The sequence below is a fragment of the Oncorhynchus tshawytscha genome, linkage group LG11 (genome assembly GCF_018296145.1).
Source record: "Oncorhynchus tshawytscha isolate Ot180627B linkage group LG11, Otsh_v2.0, whole genome shotgun sequence".
Taxonomy (NCBI): Eukaryota; Metazoa; Chordata; class Actinopteri; order Salmoniformes; family Salmonidae; genus Oncorhynchus; species Oncorhynchus tshawytscha.
This window is the reverse complement of record NC_056439.1, coordinates 31,950,016-31,970,698: the sequence shown is the minus strand read 5'-3', so window position 1 is coordinate 31,970,698 and position 20,683 is coordinate 31,950,016. Positions and strand designations below refer to the sequence as shown.

General features: G+C 43.5%; 1 protein-coding gene across 5 annotated transcripts in view; it reads right to left on the bottom strand.

The window, feature by feature from the left end:
- Positions 1 to 16,445, bottom strand: part of LOC112261753 (transmembrane protein 260) — a 51,204-nt gene extending 34,759 nt beyond the window's left edge. For 4 of the 5 annotated variants that reach the window (XR_006084559.1, XR_002955200.2, XR_006084560.1 and 1 more), the window contains exons 1-6: positions 16,358 to 16,445; positions 12,439 to 12,519; positions 10,847 to 11,007; positions 10,354 to 10,477; positions 5,110 to 5,141; positions 3,239 to 3,402 (exon numbers count right to left, since the gene is read on the bottom strand). Coding sequence is in view for 2 of the 5 variants with exons in the window: in XM_024437349.2 (XP_024293117.1) it covers positions 3,239 to 3,402; positions 5,110 to 5,141; positions 10,354 to 10,459 (302 nt within the window). In the remaining 3 variants the exon portion in view is untranslated. The remainder of the gene's footprint in view (positions 1 to 3,238; positions 3,403 to 5,109; positions 5,142 to 10,353; positions 10,478 to 10,846; positions 11,008 to 12,438; positions 12,520 to 16,357) is intronic. The other variant, XM_024437350.2, reaches the window with a different exon arrangement.
- Positions 16,446 to 20,683: the final 4,238 nt, after the last annotated feature.

The window sequence follows — 20,683 nt, the reverse complement described above, 5'->3', positions numbered from 1 at the left end:
ACAGTACATTCTCAAAATAGCACTGCATGCATAAATGGGCCATGTACATGTAAAACTATGGGGAAAACGTCTGAAATTAAGCTGCCACCAATGGTGCACAGAGCACACGTAGGAAGCTACCAAAATCAACAAACGGTTGATGTAAGATAGGCCAGGCAACCGTGTGAGATAAAAGCAGACAAAGAGAGAGGGGGGGAAAAGACTCCTTACATGATGGGGTCAGCAGGCAGGCAGGCAGCGCTGCAGGAGGAGGGCCGTAGGCAGGGTGGCATGGGAATGTACAGAGACACAGTGGCTAACATTCTGAGGTCCTGATTGGAGGGAGGGAGAGAGGGAGGGAGGATCCTGTCCCTTTTAGACCCAGGAGTGCAGAAGGGGGAGATTAAAAATCGTGCCATGTCAGGATTGGGAGCATGCTGGGTGATGGGAGGTGTCAGGCACTTGGAGGGGGCTGTGACTGTGTGACACACACATACACACACACAACGGGTAGGTGATGGGTAAACAGGCTGGGTGTGTTTGTGGGGGAGGAGTGTGGTGGGACTCTGCTCTGAATACAGAACAGGGGGATCAGGAACACCACTGCCAGTCAGAAACGACCCAAAAATATCACCAGTCCATTCACCAAGCAGCAGGATGCAAACGTCAGTTGGAAAATGTTCAGGGATTACAGAATTGTGCTACGAAGAGAGTTTACATTTTGTGCTAAAAACCCATTTGTTGGCTCATTTAGTAATTATCCATTTAGTTATTATATATATCTAAAATGTGAGTCACTTTAAAAATAAATGATATATATATATATATCTTTCTTTTCACATTTTCAAACATTTATATTTTCCAATCTTTGGGTGAGGTTTTTTTCTCACCTGAGTAGCCTAGTTTCACTGCAAAAAATAAAATTAAACCATCTAGTGTTCAGAGAAATAACAACACAATGTCAAATACAGGTAGCCTAGTCAAATAATTAACATCCAATCACATTAACCGTTACTCTCTCATGGGAATTCCACGAAGTGTCGGTGTTTAGCCAAACATAGCTGCTGCTCGTTCCATTTTCTCAAAAATGGATAAATGGTTAAAACAAGTAAGGCCCGCGTCCATAGAGACATATACCAGCTCTACTGGTAGTACTGCTACTACCAGCGGTACTACACCTGCACCTGTCAATGACACAAGTTGTTCTGCTTCCACGAGCACATCCAATGCTAACATCAGTAATTCGTTGTTAGCCCAGCTAGCATGGACACTGAGAGTTGTGAATCTGATGAAGCCGAAGAGCTACTGCCCCCTTACCCGGTAAAGCACCGAACAACAGACAGGGACGTTGGACCATCGAAGAGGCGCAAATATGATGAGAACTACATTGATTTGTGGTTCAATTATATTGAGAGTTGTGCCTTTCCTCATCCACGGTGTGTTATATGTGCAAAAGTACTATCTCACAACTCAATGAAACCTTCACTATTGCACAGACATTTAGAAACAAAACATGATGATTTGAAAAATAAGCCACTGGAGTTTTTTGAGGGAAAATTAAGACGACTTTCGAGTAGTAAGACATGTATAAAAGCAACAGATACCATTAATAAGAAGGGGCTAGAAGTGTCTTATATCGTGAGCTATCGAGTGGCTAGGACAGGCAAGTCCCATACTATTTTGGAGGACTTAGTTCTTCCTGCTGCCGCGGATATGGCTGGATAATGCTAGGGGAAAAGGCAATAAAACTATACAGACATTGTCTTCATCAAACAACACTGTTTCACGACGCATCAGTGACATGGCAGGAGATGTTTTGAAAAAATTACTGCTTCGCATACAAGCCAATGAATTCTATGCTTTATAGCTGGATGAGAGGATATTTTTAAAGCGCTGGACAGCTTTTTGACATCAAACGGACTTTGGTGGTCAAAATGTGTTGGTATCTGTAATGATGGCGCAAAAGCCATGACAGGGAGACATAGTGGAGTGGTAATGCAAGTGCAAGCAGTTGCTCCTGACGCCACTTGGCTAAACTGCAGCATCCACCGAGAGACTCTTGCTGCCAAGGGTATGATTGACAGCTTGAAAGACGTTTTGGACACTACAGTGAAAATAGTTAACTTTGTTAAAGCAAGGCCCCTGAACTCTTGTGTATTTTCTGCACTATGCAATGATATCGGCAGCGACCATGTAACGCTATTACAACAGACAGAATTGCGCTGGATATCAAGGGGCAAAGTATTGGCACGTTTTTTGTATTGAGAAACGAGCTTAAAGTTTTCTTCGCTGACCATATTTTTCACTTGTCTGACCGCTTGCATGATGAGTTTGTCACACGACTGGCCTATTTGGGTGATGTTTTTTCTGGCCTGAATGATATGAATCTAGGATTACAGGGACTCTCCGCAACTACTTCCAATATGCGGGACAAAATTGAGGCTATAATTAAGAAGTTGGAGCTCTTCTCTGTCTGCATTAACAAGGACAACACACAGGTCTTTCCATCATTGTATGATTTTTTGTGGGCAAATGAACTCAAGCTTACGGACAGTCAAAGTCAAATGTGAAATAGCAAAGCACCTGAGTGAGTTGGGTGCGCAATATACCCAGGTACTTTCTCGAAACAGATGACACAAACAACTGGATTCGTTATCCCTTACATGCCCTGCCTCCAGTCCACTTACCGATATCTGAACAAGAGAGCCTCATTGAAATTGCAACAAGCAGTTCTGTGAAAATTGAATTTAAATCAGAAGCCACTGCTAGATTTTTGAATTGAGCTGCGCTCAGAGTTTCTTGCCTTGGCAAATCGCGCTGTTAAGACACTGATGCCCTTTGCTACCACGTGCCTATTATTAGATTATTATCTGTGCATTGGTCCTATAAGAGCTCTCTGTCACTTCCCACAGGCCGGTTTGTGACAAAAACAAATTATTATGTTTAATAAATCTATTGTATAGTGTGTGTGTGTGTGGCATGCTTACAATTGATGGAGAAAAAAAAACTTTTGAGAGTGTGCTGACCCTGGTGCTAGACCGCAGCTGGAGGTTGAATGTTTGAAGGGGTACGGGACTATAAAACGTTTGGGTACCACTGATCTATATCATTGACAAACATGCAGAATAGCAGAATTACTATTGGATGCAGCAGACTAACCATGTTGATTATAATTAGATAAGAAGGACCTGGAGTTTTTCCTGACTAGGTGACCTGACCAGGAGAGACGCCTGGCCCTAGCGATGTGCTGTAGTCTTACCTGCAGACAGTGAAGCAGAGGGCCCCGCTGGCCCCGGCCCCCAGCAAGCTGCTCAGCAGGTTGACACTGTGGGCCGGAGACACGGAGAGGGAGAGATAGGGCAGCAGGGACAGAGCCAGCCAGGCTAAGAGGGTGAAGACTGGGTATCCCGGGGGGTGAGCCACCTGCACCAACAGAGAGAGAGAGAGAGAGGACAGTAACCGGGGGAGGGATGATGAGGAGAGCGACAGGAGGGAGCCCACTATCCTGAGGACATCAGTGTATAGGTAGAAGTTTTTCCTGGCCCATTCAGGAAATACTCCTGGCCCAGGATATCAGGCTAATGCGTTTGAGGAGTGGGAAATGTTTAAATAAGTGTGGTGGAACTATACAGAGTGGGGGTACGGGGCTGAGGCAGGATGAAAGGGAGAGGTGGTAGCAGGGTAATGAAAGCCTGTCATTTTAATTAGCCTCACTTCCACCAGTGCTGCACCTGAGTGCCCCAGGGGGAGTGGTGGTGGAAGTGAAGGGATGGAGTGGTAGGCCTAGACAGCCATACTGTTGCTGTGTCCTGACCGCTGACTGACTGACTCTGCTCTGAGAGGGCCTCCCAACCCTCTTTTGTCTCTCTACACAAACCATTCCTCCTCCTCTTCCTCCCTTCATCACTTCCCAAGGACAAGGCAACTCTCTGGGGTCCGTGCTGCAGCACGTGGTGCACACCAGCCCCCCAAATCCCCTCAGAGCCGCAGACACTCTCACCCAGGGGATCCCAGAAATCACTGCAATTAGCCGCTAAGTCTCCTCCAGGCCGATAAGGGCTCAGTCATTACACACAGACTCCTTCCCTGACACAGATAAGGCTGGGTCAGCCGTAGAGCAGGGGCAGCCCTTCAAATGGAGCCGCCACTGAGAGGTGAGAGAGTGATTGCACCACCAATCATCACGGACACGGCCGAGGCTCACTGGATCCCTGGGTATGTCCACAACAACCAGCCTCAGCTAGGTCTGAGGAGAGTGGGGAGAGACTGGAGGAGCGAGGGCGGTCAAAGGGAGGTCAAATGGAAAGACAGAAGGAGAAGAAATGTGGGCGGTAAAAAGGCACAGAGAAGGGGTAGGAGCCCAAGAGAGAGAGAGAGAGAGAGAGAGAGAGAGAGAAAAGAAAAAGAAGGGGTGAAGGGAGACAGTGAAAATTCCCAGTTTGATAAACAGATGGGTGGGTCAGACAGGCAGGCAGCACCACACAGGTGAACATGAGGTGGAGGTAGGAAAGACGGGATGTGGGGGCAAATCCAGATGGACCGGCTCATAGTTAAAGAGCTAAAGGACAGCGGAGGGACACCAAGGCCACTGGGAGCTGTGGGGAGAGAGAGCTCCAGAGCTCAGGGGATCAGAGGGGAGGGCCGGCGTTCCCGGGCCCAGGGAGGACCTCCGAACACTGGGGAGGCCTGACACGCAGGCCACACGGACTGCGGCACTAACGGCAGGATTACTGGCATAGTGACACCGACACAGCCTCCCTAAAAGGATCACAGCAGCGTAATAAACTTTATTAAATAATACAACTTATTATAACTGTTAACCCGATTTAGTTCATTCTTCCCAGCTTACACACACACACACAAAAAAGATATAATGAGCCTTATACCATACATAAGGCAGAGGCTAAGAAAGCCATCGCCTTACCATTGACTTTAATTGGATTTGAAAAACGGGTTGCAAATTATAGCATTCTCTACTTCCAACTTAGTCAAATAAGTGTATAGAAAAGAAGGGAAAAACCTGTGGACTGAAAGTAAATGAATCTGCTTTCTGCCCATGCTTAATTAAACTTCCGTAATGCTTAAAGGAGTTAATGAGTGAATTGATTAAACAATACGGCTAACGCTTACCCCCAGCTCACAAGCAGCGGTGATCAGCTCTCCTGTGGAAGACAATAGGGGAGGAAATTAATGTAAACCCAATAATTATTATTAAGAGACAAGTCTGCTCCAAAGTTTTCCCAAATCAAATACTTGCACTGGGGTTTTGCATTAATTTGCCTGGAACAAAACCTGCAAATCTTCCCAGTGTGACATTTCCTAAGCGGCACGCTCATTCTCTTCCTCTCTCGATTCTCCCCCCTACACACATGCACACACGCACACACAGCAAAACTACTCCCATCTCCGCCACACACACACACACCATAACACTTCCTCCCCAATGCTTCGCCACACAGGCAAACACGTAGGCTGATCTGAGAGTATCGCTCCTGTTCCAAACCTCCCCATGCACCAGGTCCCTTCTCTTTCGTCTTTCCATCCCTTTCTCTCTGTTCACACACTCCCAGCCTCTCCTTTGGTCCAGAGAGGACACAGAGATGGAGGCAGTGTTGGTGACAATGAGAGCATGATGAGGTAAGCTTAAGGACACAGGAGCTGGTTGCAAGGTTTATGACTGTCTCTACCTCTGTGTGGGGTGCAGCATAAAATGCATTCATCCCCCTAAACGCTATTTCAGGATGCATCAGATCATTTTGGGCACAAAACCATTTGTGCCAGAATCTATCCAATGCGTTTCCAATTACACAGATTTTTCACTCAATGTTTGCATCTCCCACTCATGAAAATTGAAATTTTGTTCAGATTAAATGTAATTGATAAATGCGTGTGCCCTACACAACACCCTCTGCTGGCCGAATATAGATAAATCAGATATTGTTTTCTCTGGGGTACAATTCAATTGCAATATTTTTCTACATAAAAACAGATTAAGAAATGAGAATTGTAGTTTTTGCATCAAGGTTTTGTATGAAATATAACTTGACTGATACATTTGTGTATAAGAAAGTCTTTGCAAATATGCCTATATAATTGTACTGATGGTGTTACATGTGGTCAATTTGCAATAAATGTAGGCTATATAGTTGGAAATGGTTCTTCTAGCTCTGTGCTATAATTAATGTTTGGCCATATTGACTGAATTAAAATACATTTTTCAGTTGAGAAATATGATTTTTATAAATATCAGTAACACACATAAACATAGAAAATGACTGTAGAATTGCAAGAACTGAGGTTTTGATGCAATACCAAAATGACAGAACATTGCAGTATAATTTCAAACAGTTGGCCGACCTGCCTCTATTTTCTGCATTTAACCTCTGTGATACAGTGCATTATCATGTTGGACTTTCTGGCGCATGAAGTGCCCTCACTCTTATCAGTTTAATAGGCCATGAAACCCGAAACCTCTTCAATTGCACAGCTCAAATGTTTCCATTGGTCCATTTCACCTGGCATGAGAACTACCTGTCATCATTTATCATCACTCTGTCTCATCTTCCATTTCACACTACATATTGTACACACCAACATACAATTGTAAATAATATAGGGCCACAACATCAGAGTGGCAGAGGCACAGAGATACAGCAGTGCTGTGGTCCCATTACTAAAATGGGAAAATATATGAGTCGACAGGGTAGCAGCGTGGACGCCAAGAGTCTTTGTTATAGCAGAGCACAGGCACCCACACCAGCCTTCCCATAATCCCTGTCACTTCCACACACCACATTCCTAGACAACAGCGTTCCCGCAGGGTGTGCTCAAGCCTCTCTGGGGCGCATCACACCTAAAGAGATTAGAACATGGAAACGGAGACCTGGAGAATTGGGAAAGGGTGTTCAGCTGGCACTATCGGAGCGGGCATCCTGCACCGTCCCTAAACGCTGTGGAGAAGGGTCTGGACGTTTTTTCAAAGGCCCAGGCCTCTCGGCAGCATCACAACCAGCAGGGCTACTCGGGGCTTTTCTCCTGTACTCTCCCCTACTCCCCCATATCTGGCCCAGGCTTTTCAAATGGTTCCATCTTGCAAAATGCAGTTTCAATGTATTTCCCCTTTGCAGAATGTATGCCAGAACAACACAAACCTAGTGAGCAAAGCATTCATGCCCCCAAATCCACTTTCACTGTAGCTGAACCTACACTATATATACACAATAGTATGTGGACACCCCCTTTAAATCAGTGGATTTAACTTTTTCAGCCACACACAGCTGACAGGTGTATAAAAATCGAGCACACAGCCTCCATAGACAACATTGGCAGTAGAATGGCCTTACTAAAGAGCTCTGACTTTCAACGTGGCACCTTTCCATCAAGTCAGTTTGTCAAATTTCTGCCCTGCTAGAGCTGCCCGGTCAACTGTAAGTGCTGTTATTGTGAAGTGGAAATGTCAAGGATCAACAACAGCAGCTCAGCCGCGAAGTGGTAGGCCACACAAGCTCACAGAATGAGACCGCCGAGTGCTGAAGCATCTGTCCTCAGTTGAAACACTCACTATAGAGTTCCAAACTGCCTCTGGAACGTCAGCACAAGAACTGTTCATCGGGGAATTCATGAAATGGGTTTCCATGGCCGAGCAGCCGCACACAAACCTAAGATCGCCATGCACAGTGTGGTGTAAAGCTCGCCACCATTGGACTCTTGAGCAGTGGAATAGCATTCTCTGGAGTGATAAATCACGCTTCACCATCTGGCAGTCTGATGAACGAATCTAGGTTTGCAGGATGCCAGGAGAAAGCTACCTGACCCAATGCATAGTGCCGACTGTAAAGTTTGGTGGAGGAGGAATAATGGTCTGGGGCTACTTTCACGGTTCAGGCTAGGCCCCTTACTTCCAGCATACAATGACATTCTAGACGATTCTGTGCTTTCAACATTGTAACAACAGTTTGGGGAAGGCCCTTTCCTGTTTCAGCATGACAATGCCCCTGTGCACAAAGAGAGGTCCATACAGAAATGGTTTGTTGAGATCGGTGTCAAAGATCTTGACTGGCCTGCACAGAGCCCTGACCTCAACCCCATCGAACACCTTTGGGATGAATTGTAACGCTGACTGTGAGCCAGGCCTAATCACCCAACATCAGTCTCTGACATCCTAACATGCTGACCAGACCCGATACATCGGGTGCACTGCAAATTAAATTTAGAAATCCATGTTATTCAATTGTTGCACCCACACTGCTCCAGAGCCAACAAGCGTCTGCTACACCAAGGGCTAAAATATAACTCATTCCTATTTCTGACGAAGAACGCGCTGAAAGTCCCGCCTCTCCCATCTCCTCATTGGTTTATAGTATCAGGTACCCACGTGCCATCTCCTCATTGGTTATACCCACGTGGGTGTGACTGAAAGACGAACTGTTTTGCCTGTAGTTGTGGTAATTCAATGAACGTTTAGATGCTATCACCATATAAATTAAATGATGAAAAAGCCTGGAAGGAGGAGAGATGACTAGAAACGATTCGGTTGGACGTTTTTTGTCGGAGTAGAGGTCCTTGTGCATTTCAGGTAAAATAACAACTCAATATTTATATCCCAGGACAAATTAGCTAGCAACAGCAAGCTAGCTAAATAGGACAAATTAACGTTAGCTAGCAATTGCAAGCTAACTAGCTAAATTGCCATACATGTTTAATGATTTTCAACCTGTCCCCAAATTAATGTCATTGGTTCAGAGTAAAATAAATGTATGCACGATAGCGCACGCGCGCAGCCGGTTTGGGTTCCGTGTAATGCTCTTGTGGCTGAATGAGAACAAGTTCCTGCAGCAATGTTCCAACATCTAGTGTAAAGTCTTCCCAGAAGAGTGGAGGCTGGAATAGCAGGAAAGATGTTTGACGAGCAGGTGTCCACATTTTTTATCATGTAGTGTACATACGGGTATGATATTTCTAAGCACAGTTTGTAGCCTACTTACACAGGCCATTACTTCATGAAATGCATTAAATGAATGTTGTCAAAAATCATAATAAAAAGATTTAGTATGGAAATTTGTTACCATGGGTCAAGAGTAGCTGCAATTATCCCTGCAACAACATATAAACTAAAGATTACCTACACTAAATAACCATTGCTCTCTGCAATAACAAGGCATATAAATGAGGCATTTCTTATTTTAGTAACTACTGTACATCAAAAGTGAATGTTAAACTTAGTAAACTACTAGCCAACACAAAACCGTTTTTCTTAAAGAGAAACATTTGGATCTTGTTCTTATTGAGAGATTTTTGAAGGAAATGCAGTTTCTCTTTAGGAAATAAACCCACATTATGTTAATAACAATGCAAATGGTGGAGGAGAGGAGACTTTTGACACTAAAGCCTGACAAAAGTACTGTGGCAGATGTGAATGTCAGTCTCCCATCCATGGTTATCTATGAATCAGTAATCCTGACACTGGAGTAATTCCCTGTCTCCGTCTGCAGGCAAGCAGAGACACACCACTACCTGCTGAATACATTACTAAACAACTTTAAAACGCAGTTCATTGTCATAATTTGAATGAAAATTTTACTTTATCACTAAATAAATGTGCACTGCCAATCTTCACTTTATGCCAAAATAATCTCCTCTGATAGGAAGAGACAGAGGAAGCACATGAGAAACAAAACAATGTTCTGACCACAAATAGTGGAAACATTTCACATTTTGTTAAGTAGGCCTATAAAACTACATACAATTTTACTATTTGTTTGTGATGGTTAAAAAGACAATCTATAAGAGACTGAGTGTGCACAATATATACTAAACAAATAGAAGAATATTAGCAAATGTTATCAAATAAGCCTATAGAACTGCATAGATGTTTACTGTATGTTCGCAGGACACATGAAAACAAACAGTCAGCACCATGGACAGTACAGTACAAACTAAAACAAAGGACTTGATGGCTTATTCAACACCAATGCCACTGAACAGAGCTGTATCCAGGCACCTCATATAATGAGAAGATTCAATGCACTGGAATGTCACCACCAGAAAAGTGTGCACTGAATATAATATAAACGTTTTTGGATGTAACGGAGTAACAAGTTATATATGGGTAAGTAGAGAACATTTTGAATGTAAAGAGTATGGAACTGACATTAGCTACTTCTGCATGCACACTGAAAAGGTGTATGCAAAAGTTATTTGCTCACAAACCATGATATACTGTGATTAAATGGTATCCTTAACAAGAGCAATGCTACCAGACCCGTATCATAGTACCTGTATGATTAGTCAGATCACCGGTAGGTGAGACGTCACCACCAGTCACTCGTCATAAACCATACACGATTGGCTGCCTGACAAGCTCATAAGCTTTACCTGAGTCTCCACCGGGGACAGCCTTCTGTGTGCAGGGCAGGTAAAGCGCTGCGACAAAGGCGACAGTGGCGCCAGTCAGCACCCAGCTTCTCTGCTCCACCACCATGGCTAGTTGGCTAGTTAGCTAGATAGAGGGGAAAAAACACGAATTGATAGCTAGCTTGCATGCACAATTAGCTGGAAAGCTAAGCTAGCACTGAAACAATGAGTAGCTAGCTAGCGCTAGGTTTCAATGCTAACACCCCAACGCCTATTTACAAATGTTTTTTCGTTGTTGTGCCAAAGTAACGTTAGCTATTCTAATTCTAAAGCACAGCCTAGCTAACGTAGCCTAGCCAGCTACGGTAGCTAGCTAGCCTATTCATTGAAAGTAATGTCCAAGATACTGGTAACTACTCCAGACCCATGCCATGCGCATTCTATTTCTCTGCTACAAAGACGCGACATTCATATTGACTCGTGCATATTAGGTATTATTGATTAAACGTCTTACTGTAAGAAACCAATCAATAGCTAGCTTCCAAAAATACTTGCATGGTCCACAACAGGTTATTCCGTATAAAGTTCAAATGACAATAGTCACACTGCTGATTTCACTTCCTGGTCTGCCCATCAGCAGCATTCTCCAAGGGACAGGGGGACAACCAGAGGGAACTGCAGTATTGACAGATGGTAGATTTGGGGAGAAAAAAATGGGTTAGGGTAGTCTAGGTCACATCCAACAAGAGGGAATAGAGTGCATGTGTGATACCCTATACTTTTACCAGAGCCTGCTACTAGTAATCCTGTTAAAATGTCTGAACATTTGGCAAACACACACAAACATCCACATCTTGCACATCTATTTGAAAATGTAACATTTGCCTGCTCTTTTTGAGATTGATTGACAGGCATCATTATGATATCATCTGATACTTCATCCCGACCTATGGTCATCATAAGGCTCCATAAAATGTTTTTGGGTTGAACGTTGAATATGTTTGTAACCTAAGTGTTTTAAAGTGATTATGGAAGGATAGAGCAAGATTAAATTGCCCTGTAACTTGCTCAATATGCTGAGAAAAACCTAAGGGGACCATGACTTCTGTCATTTTTTTGTTGTATCTTCTAACCTGATTTTGAGTGTGTAATCACATGCTCAATGATGGACTACGCTGTATCAGCCAGAGGAGGAAGTACAATGCATTACAAGGGAGCCAATACACTGGGCCAGCTTAAGAATGTTGACAAACCAGGTAAACTTAAACTCAAACATAGCCAGCTGCCTTATTGGATTTGGAGTCTTTTGAAAGAGGCTATACGCCACGGTCATCCTGTGAGGTGTTAGGGAATTACTGAAGGGAGCTGCGTTTGTTTTGGTTCCTGATTGGGTGTGTTGATGCAGTCAGTCAAGCTGGAAAGGGCTCTAGGTTCTTGTATATGATGGAGAGAGGAGAGATTAGCATCCTATATGAATAACACTTAACATACAGCAGATGATCATGTCAACATCTCAGATCAAATAATATTTTCACTGGTGTAGAATGTAGATGGTGCAGATATTCTTGTTTCAAAAGCTCTACAAATCTGTCCATAAAATGTACTAAAATTATTAAAGTGTTTGGTTCGCTTTAGGCATTAAATCATGACTGGAGAGGGAAGTGTCGACACATAATTGTGGGGACACATTTATATACTTCTCCTTTCTCTTGTGTTTTATAGCTGCATAGATTAATTATTCTATAAGTCCAGCTACATCACAGTACATGTTCAAATGTGGGCTAATGTGCAATTATACTGAAATGAGGTGTACATGCACCCCTAAATGTCTCACAAGTGTCCACATTCCCAAGTTGAAGGGTTACCCTAGTAAAGAAATTGCCCTCTTGAACTGATAATAATCACACTATATCATAAATGGGTCTGATCCCTCAGTAAATTGAGCCCTTGGCGAGGTGGAGTGGTGTCAGCACCTAAAGAACTCAGAGATGGTTCTCTAATCCTCTCTCCCCTCTCACCAACACCCGTACTGTCTAATCAGTCTTAAACACACACACACACACACTCACACTCACATCCAGCATATATACACACACCAGCACTCACCCTTCTTCACTCTCAGCTCAGCCATCTCTTCACTGTAATGTCACTCTTAATCCACGCTTGGTTATCCGCTGGGCTGCAGCGCTGGCAGAGGGATATGAGGAGGGAGAAGGGGGAAGTTGGAGTGTTCCATTACTCTCACAAATCCCGGCACATAGAAAAGGAGGATTTACGACAGGCCTTATAGATGCACAGATGCACCGTGGTGTATTTAGCATACACACAGATTCAAGTTCTCCCCCAAACAACCGAACAAGAGGGTTGTCAACGGAGGAATCCTCCAAGGGGATCGTTGGACAATACAGAACAGTTGCTACTCTGTATTTCCCTTTTTTGAGCTTGAAACATGTTTCATTAGTTAGTTTAAAATGCCTTTCTTGGCCAGGAAACCCAGATTGGACCACCAGCCACCACAACAACTCACCTTTCTATTTGTCTCATGCTGCATTTCTGAACTTTGTAGACAGCCCATGCTAGGCTGCTACTGTAGCTACAAACTCAACTGCCTGCACAAAGTACAGAGGCATGTCTGTACTGTATGTGGCAGGCTGGCAGGCCACATTAGTGACACAGAACTCATCACAGAGCCTGAGGGATTATACAGCAGCCACAGCCCCCTCCCTGTCCCTCCCCCCCATGCTTGCTGAAAATGTAAGACTTTTTTTATTGACAGCTTGTCCAACGATGGGAATTACCCACATGGGTGAATCCCCGGTTCCATATGGCGCCAAGCTATTAGCAAATAATACTAATCTGTAATGGCTGTGGTATTACGTTCATTATCTTTGCAGTTAGCCTATGTGTACAGAAAGAAATTAATGTGTTAGCAATGGTGATTTGTAAAGTGCAGTGATAGGGTAAGGGCATCCATCATAAATGGTAGTGTCACGCCCTGACCTTAGAGAGACGGTTTATTTCTCTATTTGGTTAGGTCAGGGTGTGATGTGGGGTGGGCATTCTATGTTTTGTTTTCTATGTTTCTTTATTTCTATGTTTTGGCCGGGTATGGTTCTCAATCAGGGACAGCTGTCTATCGTTGTCTCTGATTGGGAATCATACTTAGGTAGCCCTTTTTCCCTCCTTTCAGTGTGGGTAGTTAACTTTGTTAGAGGCATCATAGCCCTGTTAAGCTTCACGGTCGTCTTGTTTATTGTTGACGACATTGATCTAATAAAAGGAATATGTACGCTCACCACGCTGCACCTTGGTCCACTTCTTAAGACGCCCGTGACAGGTAGTGGGGGTTGGGGGCCTTAGATAAAGTAGGCTAGCTAGCCGGTTAATGTCTGACATCTGTCTCTACTGTAATTCTCTCCCTGCCCTTGTAAAGAGTGAAGCCCACCATAATATCCACACCATACTTGTATGTCTTACATTGACAAATACACATACAGAGCGCATATACACACACACTCATGCAAAGAAGTGGCTACTCAAATATATCTATTTGGTCTGATTTCTCTCTGACTGTGATTTACTATATCTATTTTAATCTTACCTTAAGCATCCTGCAAACCCTGTGTAATCCACAAAAGCCCCTGTGAAATATGCTTCACAGTCATAATAGAATTGTTTGTCCTCCCGCCACACAGTTGCACACACAGACTGACACTATCCACACTGTGTATATCCATAGAGATCAAATGCAAACAAGCAGAAAGTCGGCCTCATACTTTGCTGCTTTTATATAGCACCCTGAACGTAGTGATCACGTACACAACACAAAAGCTGCACAGGGACTACACCAGAGAAACTCCTCTTTTATGATCCAGAGTCTTTCCTAGTGGGTACTGATAGGTGGTCTAAACACTGCAGGTGGCAAAGCTATTTCAGACAGGATTCTTACTGATGTGGTTGTGATTGAAAAGCTATTTAGCTACCACTCAATGTAAGTCAGTTGACAGGGGAAACAAAATACACAACTGCGTTGGGACCAGTGTCTATCAACTGAATAACAAGGATGTTGTAGACTAAAGCTAACGTTAACCGTTTTCCCTTTGCACCATTTGGTTTAGAAAATGTTCCTAAACTAGACTGCTAGATGGAAAGGATAAACAAATCATAATCAACCTTTTGCACAATGGAACACAATGGGGTTGGGAGAACAGAGGACAACAAAGTGAGTCCTTGTTCCAATCGCCCAGAGCAGTACACCTAATGGAGACCAATTAAAATTTGAGGATTCAATTTTGCAAAACAACAGGAACCTGAAGATAAATCTTGTATCTTGGTTTGCAGTGAAGGCCACTACCTCACTTTGGTTTCTATCATGTTTGTTGTGGCATTTCAGAAAAGCAGCTGGCTACTGACAGTTGGTCCAAACTACCCCTCCAACATGGCACTAATCCTACACAATGAAGTTAGAGAGAGGAGTGTGTGTGTGTGTGAGAGAGAGAATGGGAGGAGAGTGAGAATAAAGGAAATAAGATAGTCTATGACTGTGGTGTGAAGAATTTAGAAATAACAGGAGGAGGGAGAGAGACAGCACGTCACAGCATGGTTTCCATGTGGGAGCAATCCACTTACTTAAACTGATAAAGATTTAATTAACACACGACTCCTGCAATTACTCTGTAATTAAAGTAATTTGTCCCCTTGTTGGGATGAGTAGGCTATATGCCACAGCTTCCACAAAATAGGAAATTGGAGAAGGGGGGAGTGACAGAGAAGAGAAAGAAGGGCTAGAGAGAGTGGTAAAATCAGAAGAAGGTCATCTGCCCACAAACAAATGTAGTTGATGACAAACATGCGCAGAGCATGCCCAGCAACAGCACAAAGGTCATAAAGTCAAGGTCTTCTTCACCAGGTTGGGCCTGTTTTGAGTTCCAACAGGCAGAGGTCATTGGGGAGAGTGGGGACAAATGTAACAAGGGACAAATGTGACATTAAACAGTCCTAGAGCAAAATGCAATATTTAACATTCAAACTACACCTGCAGAAGGACTGTTTTTAGGAGGTTGAGTTGAGGAATTAAAACATTATTTCAAATACCCTCTCTACCCTGATTTATTTGCAGAGGTGCTCCACCATGGGCCCCAGGTAAGCGTGGACCTCTGCCTGCCACTATTTCAAGGTAAATGTAACTTCAGTTATAGCTGAATAACGGGTTTGGATAATTAATGAGACGTTTTCTGCGGCAAACAGTGACTAATTGCGCAAGACAGATATAGCCAGCAATTAATAATATTCATCCAACGCTTGCCATGATCCCCTACCGGTTCAATTTGCCGGGAGATTAAAACGACTGCCAAGTTTACTAAATTAAAAAGCGGGGAAACAAACGTGCGTCTTGTTGTGTTTGTGCGTGTGACGATGTGCTCGTGTTGTTGTTACTTCATTTAAAGCGAGGGGGGATAACCCTATCTCTTATTTACAGACGATGATCTGCATATTATTTGCCTTGGTAGCACGCTGGGACATAGGTAAATATCACAGCCTTCAAGTCGCCAGCTAAGGTGTCCTATTGATAGCTTTGCGTGCAGCCTCCAGCCACCTGTGGCATTTCGCATGCCAGTTCACCGGGTCTTGGACAGAAAATAGATGAGGAGACAAAGATAAATTACGGTTACACGGTTCAGACACAGCAAGAGATATGCCGTCTCCTGCTAGGATAATAAGGTTTACATGACAATATAGCTGAATGGCAATACATTGCATATGCTGTCCCTCACCATGCCACATGGTCATATTCTAAACCATTTAAGTAAGGCCTAGCATTTTCCTGCTCTCCCCTACTATTTGATTATTGTCCACCACCACCTATTTTCCTCCTAAATATGTAGCAGTGCTATCAATTGATATCTTGTTTACTCACATTTTCAATAATAAGATGGATATTATCAAGTTAATTTGAGTGGTTTTGTAATGGACTGCAAATGATAATTCATGATACCCACACCATCCTCCCAGTATCATTACCCACCATTCACTGAGGTTGACATCTGATCTTGTGACATCTGATCTTGTTACATCTGCTCCTGTCACGCCCTCTACTGCTCATCCTGTGTCTCCTTGACCTGCCACCACTCCCCCAGTGCTCTCTCCCTCTGTGTGTGTGATTGTGTGGGCAGAGACAGGTGTGCTGGAGTCAGAACAGATCCCCACCAGCTGCAACCTGTTCCATAATCAAGACCTCTACAAACACTCAGTCCTGCCACTTCCACACTGCCAGATTGTAATCTCTGCTCAGTCAGTCTGTTTCTAGCTATTTAGATCCTGTTGTGCCCGTTTTCCTTGCCTGACACGGTTTTCCTCTCCGCTACAGTTCTGCCCGCTCTGACTCTGGTCCCTGTCTCCAGTCCCACGTCTCATCATCCTGCTACTCTGCCCTGGATTCCCCACTCTACTGCTCCCTTGGATTCCCCTCCGGACCTGCTTACCCTGTCCCCACACCTCTCGCTCCAGCCTCATCCTCCGCACCTGGTTTCCTGCAACCCGTCTGAGCTTCCACTGGCCTGCACTCCATCTTCCCCCTGCGTTTCAATAAATACCTTGGTTACTTCATCCCAGTCTCCTCGTCTGAGTCTGCTCTTGGGTTTCCCTGTTCCACTCTGTGTAACAAATCTCCTCACCTACTGCCAGCTTCCCATCTACACACCTGTCCAACAGCTGTTAAAACACACCACTCCCTACTCAAACACTGTTCACCTCATAACTTCAAAATATGTTTTGGTGCAACATAAAAGGGAGGAGTGATGTAGTCATGGTTATCAGAAGGGAGACGACAAAGACTCAGAAGTTTGTTCTGGGTTCAATCTCCTTCCTTGGGCATCTGTATCTCCCCTTCCTTGGGTGCATGTGTCTTTGGCTGATAGGACATGTATCCTGCTTCTGTCTTTGATCCTGCAGGTACGGGCTTCTAGTGAAGGCAGGCATCCTGACAGTCTGTCAGTGGGCTGAAATAATCACACACATTGTGTCTACCTTTCTCTGTTTGTGATGCGCTCTTGATGTACCGCTCCGCAATGGCATACATGCTGTGAAGCCTCCAGAGCACAGTAGCACTAAGCGCCACACTTCGAGGGCCGGTCTACAAATGGGTTACATATGTCCATCTTGATGGGAAATGCTTAAACATTGTACCATCACTCCCACCCAAAATTCTGCTGTATTATTACCTAAAGACTATACCATAGCAATGCTGTTTAGGTGAATAATGTTAGTAATGTTGACATTTAGCATACACAAAAAATGAATAATATCTTGGCAAATGTTACATTTTTGTACTTGGTTACAAACCTGATAACTATTTTCATGCTTGAGTCTTGGGCTCCCAAGTGGCGCAGCGGTCTAAGGCACTGCATCTCAGTGCAAGAGGCATCACTATAGTACCTGGATCGAATCCATGCTGCATTACATCTGGCCGTGATTGGGAGTCCCACATTTGGCCCAGTGTTGCCGGAGTAGACTGTCATTTTAAATAGGAATTTGTTATTAACTGACTTGCCTAGTTAAATAAAGGTTACGTTTTTTTTTATGCCTGCAGCCTGATCCCTTTAACGTGCTGCTGCTGCAGTATGTATGTGATCTGCATTAAGGTTAATTTGCACTTTGAATTTGTGAAGTTAACATTAAAATAGAGTATAGGAATTAAGGGAAGGTCACATTCACTGCTCTTGAAGTTCTGTGTTTTAAAAATGTTTCTTTCCTGTGTCAAGTGCTGATAAAATAAACTTTATCACTATTACCCATAGTAAATGTGTATTAAAGTCACATAAACATTTAGAAACTGGACCTGTGTCAGTGTCATTTATTTGCATAACCCTGCCCTGCTTAAAGCAGTGCAGCCAACCAGTGATCTCCAAATTAACATTCTCTCACCAGTGTCTTTGCTGTCATTCAGAAAAACAGGTGAGGGTGCAGACACACAAACCCCTCTGAACATCGACAGGATTAATGTTAATTAGGAGGCACGGCATCCCACTGTTCCATCCTCATCCGCAAAATGACTAAATGACATGTTATCTATTTAAATCCTTTTGTGTGCCCTTAGTTTAGAGGGGAGCAAGTGGTATATGATGAAAAATGTTGCTGTCTTTGTACAGTATTTCTACATGAACAGATCCACTAAAGCATGTGGACTCCGCTTCAAATGAGTGGATTCGGCTATTTCAGCCACATAGAATCGAGCATACAGCCATGCAATCTCCATAGTCAAACATGACTTTCAACCTGGCACTGTCATAGGATGCCACCTTTCCAGCAAGTCAGTTAGTCCAATTTCTGCCCTGCTAGAGCTGCCCTGGTCAACTGTACGTGCTGTTATTGTGGAAACATCTAGGAGCAACAACGACTAAAAATCGTCTGTCCTCAGTTGCAACACTTACTACCAAGTTCCAAACGGCCTCTGGAAGCAACATCAGTACAATAATAGCTTCATGAAATGGGTTTCCATGGCTGAGCAGGCTCACACAAGCCTAAAATCACCATGCGCAATGCCAAGCTTCGGCTGGAGTGGTGTAAAGCTCGTCGTTCTCTGCGTTCTCTGAAGTGAAAATCACACATCATCATCTGGCAGTCCAACGAGACAAATCTGGGTTTAGCGGATGCCAGGAGAACGTTACCTGCCCCAATACAATGTGAACTGTAAAGTTTGGTGGCGGAGGAATAATGTACAGAGGCTGTTTTTCATGATTTGGGCTAAGATCCTTAGTTCCAGTGAATGGAAATATTAATGCTATAGCATACAATGACTTTCTATACGATTCTGTGCTTCCAACCTTGTGGCAACAGTTTAAGTAAGACCCTTTCCTGTTTCAGCAATGCCCCCATGTAAAAAGCACAGTCCATACAGATATGGTTACTCGAGATCGGTGTGGAAGAATTTGACTGGCCTGCACAGAGCCCTGACCTCAACCCCATCGAAAACCTTTGAGATGAATTGGAACGCCGACTGTGTGCACGACCTCACTAATGCTCCTGGCTGAATGGAAGGAGGTCCCTGATACAATGTTACAACATCTAGTGGAAAGCCCTCTCAGCAGAGTGGAGGCTGTTATAGCAGCAAAGGGGGGACCAACTTGGAATGAGATGTTCGATGAGGTGTCTGCATACTTTTGCTCATGTAGTGCAGCTAGCCATATAGAAATCGGTGGTATTTGAAGCCGTTATTAGGTGTAATGCTGTTGATTGGTGACTATGACCTGAACATGTATTGGTTTGACATCCATACAAGCACATACTTTTGGCCAAGTAGTGTAATTATTCTACAAAGTAAAGAAGACTCTGAATGAACTCTCAGGAGTCCATCTTTTTCACTAGTATAGCTAAATGGAACACTAATCACTTTAAATGTTTACATACTGTTTTACTCATTTCATATGTATATACTGTATTCTAGTCAATGCCATCTATTGCTGTATATATATACATACACACAAAATTTTATCCTACAGGTATACTAAATATTATATCCACATACTGTCCATACATTGTTCCTGGACCCCAGGAAGAGTAGCTGCTGCCTTGGCATTCTGTGCATATTGTTAGATATTAGTGCACTGTTGGAGCTAGAAACACAAGCATGACTCTTAACCCGCATTAACATGTGCCTTCTGTGTCTTGTTATTCATAATGCAATAAATGGCTGCCTTTATTCCGGCCCCTTCATCGGTCATCCATTGCTGCCAGGTTTCCACTAGATAGCAAAGTCCAAATTGGCTATATTGTAAAAATTCATGAAAACTAAATAGAGCTTTTTGGTTTTAAGGTTAGCAGTGTGGTTAAGGTTGATTTGAATTAAAATCACATTTTAAGAAGATAAATTGTAGAAATAGGCAAGGCTTATGACTTTGTGGCTGTGGTAATTAGAGACGACCCTGCTGCCATGTGTTGTGTGTTCAATGTTTCCCCTGGGCATCATTTGCATCTTACAGGACACTGGGTAGCAGTATGCCCATAGTTGAGGAAATAGTGTCCTCTAGTGGTTTGTACAGTGTTCTGCATAAACAGAGGAAAGGGTCAGAAAATGTTCCCATTTTGCCATTATTTACAGTAAAAAACAAGGCCTATACCAACTTGATACTATTACCATGTTGAAACAAGGATAGTATCAGAAAATGTTGCTGATGGGCTTTTCTGTATGCTAAAAAAAATTAGAATAGGCTGCCACTGATTAGATGACACGTAAAAAGTTACCAGATAAAAATATCTTATCTTAAATTGTGCCTCTTTGATAGAGCCAACTTTATCAACATTTGAGAATGAAGATGGTTAATGTTTGTAATGAGGAATGATGCAACATGTCAGC